The sequence below is a fragment of the Echinops telfairi genome, unplaced genomic scaffold, assembly GCF_000313985.2.
Source record: "Echinops telfairi isolate 266 unplaced genomic scaffold, ASM31398v2 ScPeMD7_655;HRSCAF=1070, whole genome shotgun sequence".
Lineage (NCBI taxonomy): Eukaryota > Metazoa > Chordata > Mammalia > Afrosoricida > Tenrecidae > Echinops > Echinops telfairi.
The window spans coordinates 30,047,422-30,068,295 of record NW_022104553.1 but is presented as its reverse complement, the minus strand read 5'-3'; the positions used below and the strand labels follow the sequence as shown (position 1 = coordinate 30,068,295).

The 20,874-nt window shown below is 46.6% G+C and overlaps 1 protein-coding gene and 1 long non-coding RNA gene across 3 annotated transcripts in view; both read left to right on the top strand.

Moving 5' to 3' along the window:
- The first annotated feature begins 884 nt into the window (after positions 1-884).
- On the top strand, positions 885-4,332 carry LOC123522009. 2 transcript variants are annotated; one of them, XR_006680326.1, is made up of 3 exons: positions 885-986; positions 2,308-2,426; positions 3,894-4,332. It is a non-coding gene; the product is annotated as an uncharacterized LOC123522009 (long non-coding RNA). The 2 variants fall into 2 exon arrangements; XR_006680325.1 differs by having other exon boundaries at positions 2,308-4,332.
- A 2,633-nt stretch (positions 4,333-6,965) lies between these two features.
- LOC101648079 (cytochrome P450 2B4-like) overlaps positions 6,966-20,874 on the top strand; it is a 19,824-nt gene continuing 5,915 nt past the window's right edge. Inside the window, exons 1-8 of the mRNA XM_004710343.2 lie at positions 6,966-7,154; positions 12,247-12,409; positions 12,696-12,845; positions 15,331-15,491; positions 18,564-18,740; positions 19,106-19,247; positions 20,364-20,551; positions 20,718-20,859. Of these exons, the coding sequence (XP_004710400.1) occupies positions 6,984-7,154; positions 12,247-12,409; positions 12,696-12,845; positions 15,331-15,491; positions 18,564-18,740; positions 19,106-19,247; positions 20,364-20,551; positions 20,718-20,859 (1,294 nt within the window). The 5' untranslated portion in view covers positions 6,966-6,983. The remainder of the gene's footprint in view (positions 7,155-12,246; positions 12,410-12,695; positions 12,846-15,330; positions 15,492-18,563; positions 18,741-19,105; positions 19,248-20,363; positions 20,552-20,717; positions 20,860-20,874) is intronic.

Here is a 20,874-nt window from a genome sequence, read left to right as displayed (position 1 = left end):
AGAACATTAAAAAAAAAAAATTCCTTCTCTGTGAGGTCACCAGGGCCTGGCTGTGTCCCTGAACCCCAGATTGTACCTCCTTCCAGGCTGCTCCCATTCCTTTCTCTTTCAGGACTAGGGGTGGTCATAACTCTCCACTGTTGCCCACCCTGGGGTCCTGTCGCACCTCTTCTTGGTTTCCTTACACCCACTTGCTTTGTAAGCAAGTCCTTTATTAAATTCACTTCCAGGGATCCCGTGTGAAGCTGCCATCTTCTTGCTCCTAGTACTTTGAATGAATCAAGTGTGAGCCACTTGAGAAACAGCTGAATCCCCAGACAGGAAGTAGGGTTGAGGCAGCAGTGGGCTATACTCACTTTACTGACCCTTTATTTTATTTATTTTTAATTTTTTAAATTAGGGAGTTAATACACCTATCATGCCATAGTTCAATCACATCAGGCAGTATTGCATCATTGCTACCACAACCAGTATCCAAAACTCTTTTCTGTTGGGGACCATCACTTTACAGGCAAAGTCTAAGCGGTGGAGAGGACACGGCCCAGCCCTGAACTCTACCCTTCATTACCTCTGGCATATTGATAGTTAAGGAGTTCATGTCAAGTCCTATGAGTTTGTTTTGTAGAGAACAACCTGTGCAGAGAGTTCTGGTAGATAAGAAAGGAACGTTTTTGCTACAGAATGATTTTTAGTCATTCTTAGATTAGAAAAGTAACAGAACACCTTAGTCAGCTTGAGCAAACACTTAGGTTTACTGTACCCTGCTTCCTGATACTGATGGTATAGGTATCTGCTGGCTAACAAATAAATTTGCTGGTTGCTGCATTTGCACCAGTCCTCCTAACCCTGTTGTTTGTCTTTCTTAGTAATCCCACTCCACCTCTGCCTGTGTGGACCCTCTGTAGGTGCAGGTCACTGCAGCTGGTGCCCAAACAGGGACTGAAGGTGGGTACAGTGAGGACCCCAGAGAAGAAACCGGTGTCAAGGTAAGGAACGAAAGTATATAAAAATCCTGGGGCATAATTAAATTAATTAGGAGTAAAATGGGGCATAAAAATGACAAACAGATTTTTGTACATATGCTTCAAAATATGTTAAAAGCCAAAGGAACAAAAGTAAGCTACCAAAGATTAGAGAAGTGTTTAGATTTTGTAGTTAAAGTATGTGCTTGGTTCCCTGAGGATGGGACTGTAAATATTGAAACTTGTTTGAAAGTAGGGGAACGACTAACAGGTCACTATGCAGGGTAATGGACCTAGCAAAGCCCCCATAGATACGTTTAGCCTATGGAATTTAATTAGGGAAAGCTTGGATCCTAGGCAAGAGGGACTTTTGGAGTTAATAACTTAATCTGTGTGAAGCAGGGAAAACCGGAAGAGAGCGCCTCTGTAATTATTAGAGGGACTTTCGGTGGGGGGAAAGAAAAGAAGAAAGGGGAAAAAAAGGGAAAAAGAAAGAAAAGAAAAATGGGAAATTCCCCGTCCATGGAACGCGAATATGAAAAGTTGATAAAAGGACTTCTCCATTCTACAGGGGTGGAGGTTAAAGATAAATTATTGGGAGAATTATTGGCGCATGTGCAACAACATTGTTATTGGTTTTACAGTCAAGAAAAGGTTAAATTGAATTTGTGAGCATGGCAACAAGTAGTAAAAACATGACGCACTGCTCATCAACAGGGACAGACTATGAATTTAAAGCTATGGTCTTTGTGTAGTGCTATTACTCAAGCTTGACAGTTATTAGAGACAGACTCGGAGAAAGGTGAAGAAAGTGATAAAGACAGGAAAGAGAACGGAATCCAAAGGGAGGAGGAGTACGCAGAAGTAGCTGAGGAGGAATTAGGTCCAGAATTAGCAAAGAAAGAATCAGATGATGTGGGAGAAGGAAATGATGTTCAAGAGATTATAAAATTGCTAAAACAAATGCTTAAATGTCATTCTGCGAACAGCCCTTTAGCTGCTCCATTGCCCGGAGCTACTTTCACTTTCACACGGCCGAAACATGGGGAGGAGAAGGACAAGCCGCTTCCTAATCCAGGAATGATAGCCTTTCTCATATCAGAGCTTGTGCAGGGATCAGCGGAACTGCATAACAAACTGAGTTGTTTGCGGTGGCTATAGCTCGTGCTGTGGTTGGTGGAAAGCGCTCAGTCTGCTAAAATCAGTGGCAAGCGCTGGAGAACTGCAGCTCTATCTCATTTTTCTAAGCCTAAAAGAAAGTGCTCCCCTCCAGAACCAATATTTTATAGAACCATAGACGGAGAGATTTTACAACGGGGTCGAGGGTTTGCTCTTATCTCCACAGATTCCGGAGCTGAGTGGTTCTCAACCCGACTTCTGAAACGGAGAGATGGCTAAGAAGTCCCGCACTCAGAAGTTTTTGCAAGAGTTTTTTTGGCTATACTAGCACTGCTGTCTGTTCAGGTAAATGTTGCAGCAGGAAAAACTTATTGGGCGTATGTGCCTGATCCCCCCTTTTTAAGACCTTTAACATGGGAAGATCCTCCTGTACATGTGTTCATAAATGATACCCGTATCTTTTTCTTATAAGGGGAGATCTTTATGCCCACCATTATGTTTTTCTAAACGAAATCCTGTTGGAACTTTATATTTAGAAATAAAAAAGGGAAAGGTGTTTACAGAAGGTTTGGATGAACATTGGTTACAAAAACAATATACATTGGAAATAGAAGGGCCTTCTGATTTTGATGGGTTTATTGACAGTCATGTGCATCCTCCTGATATTCCTGTTTGCAAGGCTTTTTCTACTGATATTCGACCATTTGTAAAACACCCTTTTTGGCTTAATTGTCATCATGAACTTCCAGCAGCTCATCTTCTAGTTGAACCTGAACACATGATCATCGACTGGAGAACTGTTAATCCTAAAGGAAAGGACGAGATGGAAAAGATGCATTTTGCCGGATGATGGGTGCCGAGAATTTTAACCAGTGATCAAGGAGGGTCTCAACCTACTGTGTGGAAACTTAGGGCTGCACTGGGAACTTTAAAATATACACATGGAAGAGAGACTGAAATCTTTACCATTGTAGCTTGTGTTCCTCCTCCATATGTAATGTTGGTGGGTTTTATAACTATTAAACAATTGTGGGACGATCAAAAGAGTCATGAAGGATATGAAATTAGCTGAACAAATTGTAAACTAACAAATTGTATTTCTTATAAGGATGTGCATTATGATATTGTCATATTACACCAACCTGCTTTTGTAATGTTGCCTGTGGATGTGACTGGAAGTTGGTGTCAGCATTCTGGCCTGGAAGTTTTAAAACAGCTGCATGGATTAATGAACAGACCCAAAAGGTTCATAGGAAAGTTGATAGCAGGAATAGTAGCAGTGGTGGCTTTAGTGGCCACAGCTACCACTGCCACTATTGCTTTGACACAGGAAATCCATACAGCACAATATGTAGCTGCGTTGGCTAAGAATGTTAGCATAGTTTGGAGAGCTCAAGAAAGAATAGACAGGAAACGGAACAAAGATGAGGTGTGCTGGAACAAACATTACTGTTGGTAGTGATGAAGGAGCCAGATGGAAAGTTATAGCTGGCCTACAGTGTCACGCGGAATTTGATCATATTTGTGTTACTCCAAAAGTCTACAGTTCATCTGATTGGGATTGGGAAAGAATTAGGATGCACTTACTTGGTATTTGGCATCATTCTAATATGTCTTTGGATATTGCAAAATTGCATAAAGAAATAATGGCTATATCTAGTGCTCAGGAACCTTTATTATCACTCTCTCAAGTAGCGGGAGACATTTTTGACACCTTGAAAGGGTGGTTTTGTCATTTTCGCAGTCTAAATATGTTTGTTAGTGCTGCCATGATATTTGGATTAATTTGTCTTATTCTTTGTTTTCTACCAGTCGGCATCCGAGCCTTTGGAGCCTCAATAAGAGCCTTGCAATCTTCTGTACATGAACTCCATTTAAAAAACAACGAAGAGGGAGATGTTGGGGACCATCGTTTTACAGGCAAAGTCTGAGCGGTGGAGAGGACACGGCACAGCCCTGAACTCTACCCTTCATTACCTCTGGCATATTGATAGTTAAGGAGTTCATATCAAGTCTATTGAGTTTGTTTTGTAGAGAACAACCTGTGCAGAGAGTTCTGGTAGATAAGAAAGGAACGTTTTTGTTACAGAATGTTTTTGAGTCATTCTTAGATTAGAAAAGTAACGGAACACCTTAGTCAGCTTGAACAAACACTTAGGTTTACTGTACCCTGCTTCCTGATACTGATGGTATAGGTATCTGCTGGCTAACAAATAAATTTGCTGGTTGCTGCATTTGCACCAGTCCTCCTAACCCTGTTGTTTGTCTTTCTTAGTAATCCCACTCCACCTCTGCCTGTGTGGATCCTCTGCAGGTGCTGGTCACCACACTTTTCCTCCCTGGATTCCTTGATATCATCTCCCTTTGATTCTCCTAACCTCCCATTGTACCCTCCACCCCACCCCCAATCCTTATTCTACTTGCTGTCCCTATAGGTTAATCAATCCTGACTTCCATCTACCAGAAAACAGGACAACTTACAACACAAATTCAAGAGGGTGCCCCCCAACCACATAACACCTCTGAGATAAACCCTACTGGAAGCCGTTCACCAGGTCTTGACCCTTACACTCAAAAACTCAAAGTCACAGCCAGGGAAACGATTCTGACTCATAGCGACCGACTCTGCAGGGCAGGGTAGAATTGCCCCTGTGAGTTCCCTGAGACGGTCCCTGTTGAGTATGACGCCCCATCGTCATTGTCCCTCGGAGCGGCTGATGGTTTCAAACTGCTGACCTTGCAGCCCACTGCGTAACCACTATGCCACGGGACTCCTTGGGCACATAGAGCAAGTCTTCATTGGGATGTTAAATTTTCTTGGGAAAGATTTGCTCTTCATAAAACTTATCATTGAAAACATTGACTCACAGACACGAGTTGTTCCGAATGTACAAAAGCGCTTCCTGATAAGCAAATCCCAGTAGACACTTTTGTGTGAAACTTCATTCATGTTCAATTTTGAGCTAGTTGCATTAGCCGTGTTTCACGGTAGTTGATGACCCATCGCAGGTGGCTACCACGTGGGACTTCAAAGGACAAGGATAAAGTGGGATGTTCTATGTAAAGCCCTCACATGTCTCCTCAGTGAGTCTCAGGCTGGAGAGAGATCCTGAACTCGGCCCCCATCACATGGCACAGAGCACCAGGTCCCGGGGTCAGAAAAGTCCACGGTGGCATCTCTCCAAGGGACTGAGATCACAGGTCCCCTCTTCCTCGGGTCAAAGTAGTACAATGAGTCAGCTGCCAGGTTCAGGGTCCTGTGTCCACTAAGTAGTGTAAGAAAAGCCTGCCCGCTGGGGCAATTGGAGGCCAAGACAGGCCAACACGGACACACTCATTCACAAGGTCAATACGTATGGGCTTGGATTGACCCCTGCCAGGAAATGGCCAGGTGCCAGATCAGAGTGATGATGGGGACAGTCCCAAGTCCAGTGGACAATCAAATGAATAGGACTCAGTCCTTGCACCCCTGGAGCTCAGACACTAAGATGGTGAGAAGGAGCGAGTGATAGCAAGTCACACACACACACACACACACACACACACACACACACACACGGAGGGTCAGAGAAGCTGTCTTGTACTGTGAAGACAGAACCAGAGGCAGGGAGGGGACTGTCCAAAGGTGGCCCAAGCAATCAAAGATATCAAGAGACACCTGATCACTTGACCTGCCAGGGCTCTGTCTCTCTCCACCGGACTCCTCCATCCTTGTCTTACCAGTCCTGTGTCTCTCGCCCCTCCCTTGGGTTCTCCTGTCTCTCTGGCTGTGGCTTTCTGGAGGGAGATGAGAGAGATAGATTCTGAGCATCTACAGGATGTTCAAACACAAGGACCCGGAGATGCACATACACCCCCATGCAGTGCATGTGCACATGCACACACACGCAGGCCCACATACAGGGACATACATCATTACCATTATGTACATACAAACACACCTGCCCATATAAAACCAGGCAAGCATATATAAGTAGACACACACACACACACACACAAGCACCTATAGGTTTGCCCTCAGAAAGTCACACGGCCATCCAAATGCAGGCACACCTTTCCATCTACAACTATGAAATATATGAGTCCAGTCCACAGACTATACAAGAGCACACGTGCAAGCGTGCCCAGACTCCACACAGAAGCACACATCTTCATGTTTGCAATAAATACCACCATCATCTTCCCTCTCTCCCTGCCCCACACCTTTTTTTTGGTTTGGGATAAACTTGTTTGTTGCTAAAGACTCCAAGTCCATTTCAATGTTACTTTCCCTCCTCTTTAAACCAATGAACCAACCACGCAACCATTCAAACCACTCTTTAGGTCTGAGGGATAAGGATTCTGGAGGGATTAAAAAAAAGAAATATACTATATAGAGAGATTACATAGCCCATGTCAAGAAATGAAATAAACAATAATATCCTGTTAACTCCTCCATTTTTTGGGTCCCCATTCCCCCCGCACCGATATCCCTTCACAGACAAAAATCCTATGATCACAGAGAGGCAAGTGAACATGGAACAGCGCATAGATATCAGACACAAGTAGGGAGGTGTATGCTCATCTGTATCCTAAAAAAACAACCCAAACGAAACAAAACAAAAACCACCAGCACCAAACCCAATGACAACACACGCCCACTTCTACAAGAACCTCAGGTCTACCTCCTGTCTGCCAGCGCGAGGGAGGGGTGAAGGAGGAGGGAAGGAGAAGGTTGCTGGGCCTCCAGAGGAGGAAGTATGATCCCTTAGCATCTCTTCTAAGGTCACACTCATGGACAGTGATGCAAGGGGAGGCGGGACTGATGGGGTTACATAACCGAGGGAGGAGGCAGGTTCAGATAAAAGTCCCAGCTCCAGCCTGCGATGCTGCGCTGGCGTGGAAGACACTCAGCCTCAAGCCATGGAGCTCAGCATCCTCCTCCTCCTCGCTGTCTTCACAGGACTCTTACTTCTCCTGGCCAGGGGCCACCCAAAGACCCACAGCCGCCTCCCTCCAGGTCCCCGTCCTCTGCCTTTCTTGGGGAACCTTCTGCAGATGGACAGAAGAGGTCTACTCAAATCCTTCCTGAGGGTGAGAGCCTGAGGGGCGGGGCCAGGGGGCGGCTGGTCCCTACCTTGGTACTTGGGGATCACTCAAGGATCCCTAAGAGAGTCAGGTATCCCGGCTCAGGGATGGAGCGCATCCCTGGGTCGGTAGGTCAGGTGCATGGAGCTGAAGCCTGGTGGATTGTGGTCAGGTTGTCCCAATCCTTCCTGCTCCATTGAAAGGACACAGGCATTGTCCTTGGAGGGGACAGATGGCTATGAAGAGGTGTCTGGGTATGGGGCACAGGTGTAGAACTCTACTCTTCCCAGCTTCCCTTGATAGTCCCTGGATGCCTGCCCACCACTAGCAGAGAGAAAAAGAGGCGGAAGCACTAAACACTGGCTGGAGTCCAAGCCAGGGCAGTGGCGGAGAGGGAGGGAGAGCGGCAAGGGCAGGGAAGGATTCTGGGAGACTTGGAATGGACTCCTCATCAATGAGGTCCTTCTCCAAACTCACTGCCATCAAGTCGATGCCCGACTCAATGTGACCCCATGGAGCAGGATGGAACTGCCCCCTGTGAGCTTCTGCGATGGTAACCATTGACCGAGTAGGAAACCTCATCTTCCTCCTGTGGAGCAGCTGGTGGTTTTGATCTCTGGACCCTGTGGATCTGAGCCCAGTGCATAACCACTGTAACACCAGGGCTCCAGTAAGGAATTTAATGAGCTAGAAGAGTGGCTGCCACGTGTGGGTCATTTAGTCGGCTCACAATCACGGCTTTCTAGGCATGATTGCATTTTAATGATGCATCTATTTACCAACAATGCAATTGACTCATGCAGACCCATCCTTCCATGACTTGAGAACAACTTGAGGTGTTTTTTGTCCCTCTGACAGCTTCCACTTTCCTGAATTTTGGACCCATCAACCCTCTATTTAAAAAAAAATTAATTCTTTAAATGTTTGGCACAATTACCCAGTGAAGTCATTTGACCCTGGACTCTTCTTCGTTGGGAGGTTTTGGGTTACTGGTTTGATCTCTTCACTTGTTGCAGGTCTAGTGAGAGTTTCTATCTCTTCTTGAATCAACTTAGGTCATTTGTGTGTTTCTAGGAGTTGGTCCCTTTCACCTAGTTGACATACTCTTTGGTCGACAGTTTTTGCAGTATTTGCTCATAAACCCTTCTATTTCTGTAGGGCCTGTAGTAATGTCCCCACCTTCGTTTCTGATTTTAGGTTATTTGCATCTTCTCTCTTTCTCCTTTGAACTTTGTCGGTCTAGCTAAACGTTGTCCATACTGTCGATGTTTTCAGACAACACACTTTGGCTTTGCTGTTTTTCTCTATGGTTTCTTTTTTCCTCTCGATTTCCCTTCTCTATTTCCTCCATCTCTAGTCTAATCTTCATTGTTTTCTTCCCCCGTTTGCTTTTTGGAGAGAATGCTTTACCAGAGAGGTGGGTGTTTCAAGGGCCTGTTATTTAGAGTCAGTCCTTTTGGATGTATCAAAAGAGTGTTCTACTGCCATCTGGCCTCTTGCATTTAATCTTTCGCTCAGAAATGTGTGGCTAGGATTGATTTGCATGTTGTCAGTTCACCAGACCTTATTGACAATGACCCTGTAGGCTAGGTGAGGAATGATCCGCAGGTTAGAGGTAAGGGTGCACAACTGTTCACACAGCTGGTGGATCTTAGGACCCATTAGGGAGATCTGTATAACATTTTGGCATAAATAAATCCTTTAAGCATTTTATTAAAGCTGGTCATCTTACTCAAATATGTGCACACATTTGTGCATATAATTTAGGGGGGGTCACAGACTACACTGAGGGTCTTCCAAGGACCCTCTAGATCCCCACAAGACTTCGTTATCAGTATCTTTCAGGAGAAAGAGAGGGGGGGGAGGGAGTATGGGAAAGAGAGAGAGATCGTAAAGTGAAGCGAGGAAGGCAGCACTACCCTCCCTCCGTTCCCTGATTCCTAACAGATTCCCAGTCCTAAACCCTTTTAGACTGGGCGGCATAGACTCCGCTTTCAGATTCAACTACGGAGTCTCAGTTTCCCCCTTTTGATTTTGGGCTGATGACACGAAGCATGTGTGCCTCACAAAGTTACTGTGCAGTTAAACTGCGGAGTGTGTAGAGCCTGGTGTACAGTACCCCCAAATATCCCACTGACATCGAGGTGAGTCTGACTCACAGGGACCCTACACAGGGCTCCCAAGACTGTAACTCTTTAAGAGAGCAGCCGGCCTCTTTCTCTTCCTCAGAGCAGCTGGTGGATTTGAGCCATCGATCTTTCAGTTAGCAGTCCAAAGTTTATCCCAGAACACCACCAGGGCTCCTTGAAGCTTATTAGATGAGTGCTCTTTTGATCCACCTCGGTATTTTCTCGATACTTCTTTTCTGCGCACCATCTGTGTGCCAGGAAATATTCTTGGCATTGATTGCACAGCTTGGGATAAGGCATATGCTTTTGTTATGCTCACGAGCATACTGGAAAGACATAAAAAAAAAAAAATAAACACGTCCAGAAATATCTGATAAGAACTGTGATGAACATAAAATGGGGTGATCTTCTAGAAGGGAGTGAGAAACTTGAGTCACCAGGGAAAGACAGACAGACTCAACCTTGCTGTGCTCCTGAGACCTTGTCCTGGACCCCAGCGCAAGGCGAGGGTCATTGCAGGACCCCTGAATCGGGAACCAGCCCCTCATGTCAGGAGAAACAACTGAGGTTGGTTTTCAAGTCAGAGAGTGGGGAGGAGGGGGAAAAGTCAGTGGGATTATGGGGCCAGGCCATGTGGGGTCCTGAGCACCACAACAAAGACCTCAGATGTTGTTTTAAGGATGTAGAAGCATTGGAAGGAATAGGGTATGCTAGGGATAGGAGCGAATTGATATTTCAGTAGGATTACTCTGGCCTCAAAGAGTGAGATGACTGTAGCGAAGTCAGGGAGACCACAGAGGAGGGTCGGCAGAGAGCCAGGTGAGAGATTTTGAAGTTGATGGAACTCTATTTCTGATTTTAAGTACATTTTCATTGGAGTTTGATATCATCTCAAACATGGCACAACTCTCATGTACACAGCTCAACAGATATTCACACCCATGATATTGGCATGTAGAGAAAACCCGCTCACTCCTTCCCATCAGTACCCTCAACACTATCCTGAAGTGCAGGTTAGTTTTGCCTCTTTCTGAACTTGGTATAAATAGAACAAGTTGCATCTTAATTGTTTCCACTCAGCATTATGCCCGTGAATTGTCTTCCTTTTTGTGTAAAGTGATCGTTTGTTCTTTTTCTTTGCTGTATAGTATTCCCTTGCATGAGTAATTTACGATGCATGGACTCCTTACCTATGTTGATGAGAATTTTAATAATAAGGATCCCATGACTGTCCTTGTTCATTAAAAATTACATTTTAATTGACACAGTGACATATAATTCACAATAGTTTAAGCTCATTGGAAAGGGTTATCCAATCATCACTGCAATACATTTTAGAACAGTTTCTTCTTACTTATATAGGTTATTCACTCCCCATTTCCTCCGAGGAAACTAGTAATCCAGTTACTCTCTCTCTAGACTTACCTATCCTGGATTTCATATACAGCAAAACACCCCATAAAAAGGAAAACAAACAAACAAAGACCAAAACTCCAAACTCATTAACACTAAGAAAATAAAACATACAAGAACTTCAGTTGAAAAGTGTACATCTAAACCTTCTGAGGAGTTGCCAACTATTTCCAAGAAATAGTTTTACATTAACTTACTTACACAATATCAACGGAAAAGGGTTCCAATTTCTCCCCATTTTTGCCAACACTTGTTATTGTCTGGTTCTTTCTTAGTAGTGATGAACTGCTAGTTCATCGTAGTTTTTTCCTCACACATCATACAATTTAATTAATCATATTAAGACAATTTGTGCAATCATCATCACCATCTATTTCAGAACGTTTTCTTCTCATACTCATTGCTGTTCACTCCTCATACCCCCCTGGCGTCTTCCGCCACCCATCCACTCCTGCCATGTCCCCATTCAGTTGCTGTCTCTGTAGATCTACCTGTCCTGCTATTTTTGGGGTGAGCGCATGTACACATTTCCAGTGGGGATGCATCTAGGCAGGAAATGGGGGAATTACTGAGTATGCACCAAAGTGCTTGGCTTCAGTAGAAATGATCAAGCAGTTTCCCCATTGGCCCTGCTGATATATTTTCTATCTCACGATCCTGACCGGAGGGCTGTGACTCTCTCCTCTCGTCTTCACAGTGGGCGCTTCAGGGTTGTCTCCTTGGGAATCGTCAGCAGCAGGTTGAGTTGCAGGAAAGATAGATGTGGTGATTTCGCGATGCCAGGAAGATACGGTGAGCCTCAAGGCTATGGGTGGGTGATATCAGAAATATTTCAAAGTAGTTCACCACCTGTATTTCTCCAGGCATCAACCAAACACAGCTGACCTTGGCTGCGCCCAGGGATAACCCTTTAGTTGCTGGGTGCTGAGATGTGGGAGGAGCAGCCCAGGGTGGAGTATCATGGGTAGTGACTAATTACCAACACGTGTTTGCTGGCTTAGGAGTCACCAGAAGGTTGGAGGTTTGAGTCCACGGGGCCATGTTACAGAGTCAGAATCAACTATTATTTATTGTTGAGATTACCCTGTTTGCCAATTTAGACTCAAAATCCATTTCGTTCTTATTTTTTCTCTTCTTCTTTTTTTTAAATCAAACTACTGTTCAGATTTGAGGGATAAGGAATCTGGAAAGACTTCTTTAGAAAAGAGAAACATTATCTATCTATCTATACTATATATGTGTTTATATATAAACATAATATATATATATAAGAGAGCTGGTCTCACGAAATGAAATCAATGACACTATCCTGTGAAACTCTCCATTTTTTGGCCCCTCGCCCCCCCAATTCCCTCTCATCTTCCTGTTCCCACCTTCCCCCTGGCCTCCTCAAAGTCTTGCCTATTGCTGTACAAACCTTTGTTTTCCCTTATAGCAATGGGGATAGTAAATATTCTTTCTTGTAATATAGGTATGATCTTGCAACTGTGTGTTTTTAATGGCTACAGAGGGGCACACCGACTCATTCGCTGTCTTGGGTGGGGCTTTGCTCACAGTTCCGAGAGAAGTACGGGGATGTGGTCACCGTGTACCTGGGGCCCAGGCCGGTGGTCATGCTGTGTGGGACAGAGGCCATACGGGAAGCCCTGGTGGACCAAGCTGACGCCTTCTCCGGCCGTGGGAAAATTGCTGCCCTTGACAAAACTTTCCAAGGATATGGTAAGAGCCTGAAAGCGGCAGGATCTCAGACTCGCACTCACTGCCGTAGAGTTGATTTCGACTCGTAGCATCCCTGTAGGACAGAGCAGAAGGGCCCTTGTGGGTTTCCGAGGCTGGACCGCTTCACGGAGGCAGAACTGCAGACTCCTCTCGGGGCACGAGGGAGGATGGACTTGGGAGGATAAAGGGGGTCAAGGAAGACACGGGGTGTAGAGAGGGCCTCAGTGTCTCATTCCAACCCCCTCTGCAACCTTTGCTTCTCCCGCTACACCCCTCCTCTCCCCAGGTATCAGTTTTGCCAACGGAGAGCGCTGGAAGACCCTCCGGCGATTTTCTCTGGCCACCATGAGGGACTTTGGGATGGGCAAGCGGAGCGTGGAGGAGCGGATCCAAGAGGAGGCTCAGTGTCTGGTGGAAGAGCTGCGGAAGTCCCAGGGTGAGCTTGGGAGAGAGGGAAGGAGAGGGAAGACAGGGAAAGAGAGAGAGATGTGGGGGTGCATAGCAACAGAAAGACAGGGCTACCTACCTGGACAGATGACAGACAGAGAGCTGGGAAAAGATGGCAACTGAGAGGCTCTCAAAGACTTAGAGGGAGAAATAGGGGGCTAGGGATCGGCAGAGATGGGTAGGAGGAAAGCACAGAGCTGGGGAGAGATAGGACATCTACAGGATGCCAGGAAATAACTGGAAGACATATGCTCTTAGCTTGTATTCCGGGGAAGCAGTGCATGGATGAACATGATACACTGCAACACAATAACTCCTGGGAAGTGCCATCCAGTAGATTCCAACCCATAGCAACCCCATGTGGCAGAGAAGCGCTTCCCCATGGCCCGGGCTGTATGGAAATGGATTGCCAGGTGCTTGTCTCATCGGGTTGCTCAGTTGGTTGAGCGGCCAGCCTTTGGCACCACTGCACCATTCGCACCACCAGGGCTTGCTATGACATCACATGGTATAGAATGATATATTATGTCTATCAGGAAAGCAAGGAAGAAAGGAACAATGGGCACACGTGTTGGGCAGAGTCAACCGAACTCTGCTTTCCTTGGCTGAGCGGCTGATAAGCCGGCCAGGAGCAGAGCCAGTTGGGCAGTGGAAGGACCCTGAAGGAATTGCTTTTGGCTGTTTCTGGATTCTCCAGAAGAGCTCAGGGGTTCAGCAGGGACAGCTAGAGGACTGCAACTCTGTGAGCGTCTCCATCTCCTTTATTTTCAATCTTTACCACTTTCTTTATTAAAATCTCTCCGAAAATATCGTGGAACATATCTGTAGAGACCGGACAGGAGAAGAGGAGACAAAGGGAGCCATGGAGACATAGAGGCAGAGCGAGACTGGGATGGAAAGACAGAAGGAGACAGACAGAGTGACACGGACAAAGAGGCAGGGAAGGAGACAAAGATAGAGGTGGCGAAGCAAGATAAAAAAGAAAGGAAGGAGAGAGACAAATCGAGACCAAACTGATGCTGGAAGAGACTCAAGAGGCAGAAGGGAAGAAAGGTGGAGCTACGAGGAGACAGTCAATTAGAGAGGAACGTACTTAAATTTTCAAGCAACAACTAAATGAGTGTTTTCAAGGCATGTCAAACTATTTTCCATAGAGGTTACAGTCCCACCAGCCACAAGTGAGGACTCCCCTCGCTCCAGAGCCTCACCAACATACGTTCTTGTCTATTCTTTTTGGTTATTGTTGTTAAAAAAGGAAACAAACAACCAAGCCATCCTAGTGGGAATGAGGTGATGGCACCACAATGGTGTGATCCCTCTTAGATGAAATACCTAGAGTCTACACATGTATGGAGCCGTGGTTCTCAACCTTCCTAATGCTGCGACCCTTTCATACAGTTCCTCATGTGTGGTGACCCCCCTCAACCATAACATTATTTTCGTTGCTGCTTCATCACTGTCATGTTGCTACAGTTATGAATCGGGCGACCGCTGTGAAAGGGTCATTCACCACCACCCCCAAAGGGGTCGCGATCCACAGGTTGAGAACCACTCGTGTGGAGACTCCGGTTGATTAGTGGTCAGCAGGCAGAGGGAGGAGGAAAGGAGATATTAAGGCTTAGAGGACACTGAACATCTGTTTGAGGGTGATGGAAAAAATTGGGGAACAGTTTTGGATGATGGCTGAACAACTCAGTGAGCCACTGAACTGTATTTATGAAAAACATCGAAATGGCAAATGATTTGTTCACACACACACACACAAATTAGACAGACAGACAGACAGACAGAGTTACCAATAGAAACAAGAGAAGACAAAGTATAACTCAAAGAGAGAGAGGCTGCACCAATTGGATGTTCTTGAGCTCCCAGCCCACAACCACCTCCTTCAATCAGGAACGGGGAAAACCTGGGTCCCATTCATATAGGCATCGATAGACAAGTGAAGGCCAGAGAGATCAGAGGGGAGAGAGGTGATGAAGGTCGAGTGACAGGGATGGGGAGGATCAAGCCTTTTCAGTGTGCATAAACTGATCCCCTGTTCCGTGTCACCAACCGCCCCCGGGCCTTGTTCACAGAGTTGAGTAGAGGCTCACAGAGCTGAGGTTCCCCAGAAGATGTAGGATAAGGATCAACAGCTACGATTCTGTCACCAGGTTGTCTAGGTCTGAATGCTGGCTCCCTCAGCAATTAGTAGCTGGGATGAGATTGTTCGAATGATTTCATCTTTCTGCTTGCCCATTTAGAAAATGGAGCGATGGACTTGTCACAGGGCTGTGGTGAGAAGCAAATGGAACCATAGGTGGCATACGTCCAATGGGACCTGGGGTATCATAAGAGAAGCCCAGAATTAGATGCTAGTATTCTTGCTCTGACTCCCGAGCAGTGGAGGATTGTTAGACAGAGATGAGGCAGCAGGCAAATCCATCTCCTCTTGACTTCCTGTCCCCTGACCTGCCCACTTCTCCTTCTAGGAGCCCTACTGGACCCCACCTTCCTCTTCCACGCCATCACTGCCAACATCATCTGCTCCATTGTCTTTGGAGAACGCTTCGCCTACAAAGATCCACAATTCCTGAGGCTGCTGGACAATTTCTATGAGTCCTTTGCATTGATCAGCACTTTCTCCAGCCAGGTGAGCGAGGAAGGAAGGGAGGGAGGGGGGCAGGGAGGGAAGGTGGAGCAAGCATTCAAGGCAGGGAGAGGCGGGGTCTGTCTTTTGGGCCCAGCCATGTAGCCTAGGGTTGGGGAGAAGAGCTGAAACCACACAGGGATGGGAGACACGGGGTCCCAGAGGAAGGGAGAGGCTGTGAGGCAGGGAGTGAGAGACTGTGAGGGCGAAAAGGGCGTGGTGCAGGAGGTAGCAAGAGACAGAGGTAGAGTCAGGGAGAAACACAACAAAATTGCTGTGGAGTCAATCGACTGCTACTCATGGTGACCATGCGTGTCTGGGTGGAACTGTGCTGCATCGGGTGTTGATTTGATTATTATTTAGTTGGAATTAGATGGCAGTCAGCTTTGATAAGCTTTTTGTTTTACTGTGAGTGAAATGAAGGATTACAGAGCAGCTCATCAGTCTTTAACGTTCAACAATTCACACATAGTTTGTTCCAAGTCATCCACTGCCAGTACCAGCTCTCATGTCCCACTACCCACGTCCCACTTCCCACTTCCCACTCCCCACTTCCATTCCTCTCCCTTTCCCAACCCTCTGAGCTCTGTCATTGGGTCAACGCCCCTTTGAATCGTACAGAGTGGATTTTTCTAACTTGACGGTGAGTTAAGTTCTAGACCTGAAGGTTGATGAGGGGCCATAATGTTAAAGGTCCCACCTGTCCTATCCAACCATTAGCCGGTCTCTTTTATGTTTAAGGCCTCCCTCCCCTCCCCATGTTTTCACCTACTCTACCTAGGACCGCTTAACACGATCCTTTGGGGAGCTGATGGCAGTGACAGCTTGGCACCATCTACTTTTGGTTCCAGGGTTGTGGACTGCGTGTTTTCACGTGCGCTTCTGTTTTCGTCACTCTCTTCCTTCTGGCTGGGGAAAGACCAACAGTCACCCCGAGAGAGCTGCTCACCACCTTTTAAGATCCCAGTCGCTAATCACCCGAGTCGAATGTAGACCATTGTCTTTGTGAACTGCGTTGTGCCAACCGGTGTTCTGTTTTGTTTAAGCAGAACCTATTTGTTATCATCTGGGGGTGGTTGCGACACCTGCAACATTTCTCTTTATTGACTAACCTCCCAATACATCTCGGCGTCTCTCAAGACGGGTTCCATAGGGTTTTTATTCTTTGAACTCTTTAGAAGTGGATCTCTAGCACTTTCCAGGAGGCATCTTTGAGTGGATTTGAACTTCCATCTTTTTGATCAGCAGCCAAGCTTCTAAAGCATTTGCATTCCCTAGGGACCCCCACACGGACTGACTGTGTTGCATGGAGTTTCCAGTGGTTGATTTTTTCAGAAGTAATGCATCACACCTTTCTTCTGAGACACCTCAGGGGGCACTCAAAGCACTCACTTTTTGGTTATTAGCCAAACACACGAACTGTTCCCACGGATCTGGGACCACCAGAGACAGGGGGAGAGAGAGACCTAAAAAAAAAAATCAGAGGGATTGGAAGAGAGAAGAAAAGGAGAAATGAGGGGAGCTAGAGAGAAAACAAGCTAAACAAGATAAAGAAGCCAAGAGAAAGGGCTCTTCAAAGACAAAGTTGAGAAGATAATAGAAGGAATCAGACTCTCAGTCTCTACTCTTCTGACCCCATCTGCCTTTGCGTGTTTGTGTGTCTTTGGCAATGTCTCTCCCTCATCTGAAGACATGGATGTGTGAAAATAAGAAACCCCATTTCTTCATTCACTTCCCCGTTTTCTTCTCTCTCTGTTGTTGCTTTTAAAACAACCACCCCCAGATGATAACAAATAGGTTCTGCTTAAACAAAACAAAACACCTGCGACGTTTCTCTTTATTGACTAACCTCCCAATACATCCATTGTATTTTTAAAGAGTGAAACCATTTAGTTAGCGTTTCTGGGGTGGAAAATATGCCAGTTGATATTGGCGATGGTTGCACAACATGACTGATGAAACAGGCTTTATTGAACTGTCTGAATGACGGATGTTGGATTGGCAAATCTTGTACTATCTCTGTCATAGCTATAGATGTTAGATTCACATATGGGCTTGCCACACATACAGGTACCCAGGACCTCTTATTGAGGGTTCTGACCTAGGATGGGGTACAGGGTGAATATCTAAGACAAGCCCAACAAATGATTCCAATGTGCTCCTGGTGCTGAAAACACACACACACACACACACACACACACACCTGGAAGGAGAGATACCAAAGAGTTAACACTGATGTTCTCTAAACGGAGACATCAAAGATGACTTTCACACCTTACTGTAGACATTTTTGCATTTGGGGGTAAATACTACAGTAACTTCTATCCCCAGATAAAGCAGTCAAAATATGAGTATGCTCCAGAATAAATAGACAGGCCCAAGTGGTCAGCAGCAGCCTCATTTTGTGCATCGGTTCAGCCAGAGAGATGCAGAGACACTGAGAGAGGCAAGGAGAAGAATGAGAACAGGAGAACAGGCTGAGGTGGTAAACACAGACACACACACACACACACACACACACACACACGCAGGTGCAACCAAGACACACAGAGAGCAAGAGGTGGTGAAGTAGCAATACAAGGAGGTGAAGGCAAACAAAGGACACACGGATGAAGTAGGAAGACCAGGAGAGGCAGGAGGCTAACAGCTCAATGGAATCGCAGAGTCAGAGTGAGGGGCTTGGATCAACGGAGTGATCAATCAATAGAAAGGGGATAAAGAAACACATTGTCAGGGAGAGAGAGAATCAAAGAGAGAAAGACAGACAGATGGAAATACATGGCGGCAGAGACAGCGTGAGAGCCGTGTAAGCTGCAGACACCGAGACGGAGAGAGGGAAGACTGAGAAAACCCCTCACGAACCAAGGGAAGATCCAGCAGGGCAGAAAGGGAGAGATGTCAACCCGAGGGAGCAGACGTCAAAACATGGAGCCCGGCGGGGGAGGCGGCTCTCCATCTCTCCGTAGAGATGGATTCCAGGAGGAGGGTCTAGGACAAAGCAGGGCAGACTTCTTTCACCCTCCCCTCCCCACCAGCCCCAGGTAGCCTCATCTCATGGCGTCTTCTGTCTTTCAGGTGTTTGAGCTCTTCTCGAATGTTCTGAAGCACTTTCCCGGCACACACCGACGAGTCTACAAAAACCTGTCAGAAGTCAACACCTTCATTGCCCGCAGCGTGGAGAAGCACCGAGAAACCCTGGACCCCAACACCCCCCGGGACTTCATTGATACCTTCCTGCTCCGCATGGACAAAGTGGGTGGAGGAGGGGTGGGAGGGGGAGAAGGGGGCGGGGGACTAGCACAGAGGCCATGGAGGGGAGGGGAGCAAGAGAAAGCAGAAAGAGGCGACGGGAAGATGGTGAGGGAGGAAACTGAGACCGAACCGGAGAGGAAAGCTGGGAGACAAAGACCAATGGCCAGAAAGATGGGAAGATGGAAGCAGAGGAAGACGAGAGAGATGAGCTCGGGGAGAGACAGGTGAAGAGGGTGGACGATGGACGGCAAAGCAGGAAAGACGGGCGTGACTGAGGCTGGGGATCACGTGTCGGGCACCCAGAGAGACGCGTGTGCGTGCCAGGCCCCAGCCTTCCTCACCCCAGGCTTGTCCTCCCCGCCCAGGAGAAGTCCAACAAGGACACCGAGTTCCACCAGCGGAACCTCATCCTCACTGCGCTGTCGCTCTTCTTCGCTGGCACGGAGACCACGAGCACCACTCTCCGCTATGGGTTCCTGCTCATGCTCAAATACCCCCACATCACAGGTGGGTGGGGCAGGGACAGACCACCCAGGAGGGATCTTCTGACCCCGCTTTGACTTGCAGAAGTGGAATTATGGGTCCTGTGTGGCAAAGAGAGGCGGCTCTGGCTTTTGGCCTTAGTGGCGCTACAGGTCTGGGGGTAATTCCCAACTGACCCAGCCCTTTCGATGGTTGGGTCATTTGAAGAGCTCTTCTCTCGGAGTTTCATCTTTAACCACTCACAGATCGATTTATCATCTGTCATCTTTCCATCGGTCAAGCCTTCTTTTGATTCACCCTTTCGTTAATGATTTCATTTGCCTAGGAATACGTTATTTATTTGCTCAAGCATTTTCTAATTTATGAGTCTGTGTTCAATCTACCCATCCATTGATTTTTTTTATATACTCTTTCTTTCACAAATCCATTTATTCCTCTTCCATGGAGCCATTCTTTCATCCATTCATTCATCCATCTGCTCTATTCATTCATTGATTTATTTATCGATGGATCACTTATTGATCAATGATTTACCAATTGATCTAGTTATTGAGAGATACCCGAATACAGAATTAATTCATCGATTTGTTCATTCATTAACCTTTCCAGTCCTGATTCATTCATCAATTGTTTGATGGATGCATTGATTCACTTATTCAATTAGCTGGTCATGAAATAATCTATTGCTCCATTTCACGGTCATATTCCTGAGGACTTAGTTATACATGAGGATGTGCAGCTTCGCATATAACACACACACAAGGACTCGGAGTTTGTTTTCTACTTGTGTTGGAGGGAGAATTCTGAAAAAGAAAAAGCTCTCCTATGGATTATCTTGGCTCCATAAGAATATCAACGTCCAACATGATTTCCTTTAAGGTTCGAGAAGCTGCGTGTGTGTGCATTTGTTTGTGTCTGCTTGTCCATGTGGGGAGAGAAGCAACAGCATTTCAGAGGGGAAGAATCCTTGTGGCTTCCCTCTTCCACTCCCCTCTCCAACTGTTCACCATCTAACCTTCACTCTAGATGTGTCCTGACTTGTTGACTCATAGAAAGCACATCCCCCCACTGAAAGGTCTCTTGGGACTGTTTGCTTCAATGAAGTGAATCAGAGGTGCACTGTCCCCCTTTTGTGTGCAGAGAAAGTCCACAAGGAGATTGACCAGGTGATCGGCTCCCATCGTGCTCCCACTCTGGATGACCGAGTCAAAATGCCATACACTGATGCGGTCATTCATGAGATTCAGCGATTCGGGGACCTCCTGCCCATCGGTGTGCCCCGTGTGGTCACCAAAGACACGAACTTCCGAGGGCACATCATCCCCAAGGTAAGGCCCAATGGGCTCCTGTATCTCTTCTGTATGGGCATCCTGCGTTTCCCTCAACAGCACACTTGACCTCTTTGCTAACAAGGGTTCTTTTGGTGTTGTTCTTCTTGGGTGGAGGCAGGGAGATGGTGCACTATGTCGATCTGTTTCTTGTACCCGCCCCCAGGACACTGAGGTGTTCCCCATCCTGACCACTGCCCTCCACGACCCACATTACTTTGAAAAACCAGATGACTTCAACCCGGGCCACTTTCTGGATGCCAGAGGGGCACTGAAGAAGATTGACGCTTTTATGCCTTTCTCCTTGGGTGAGTTGGCGCTAC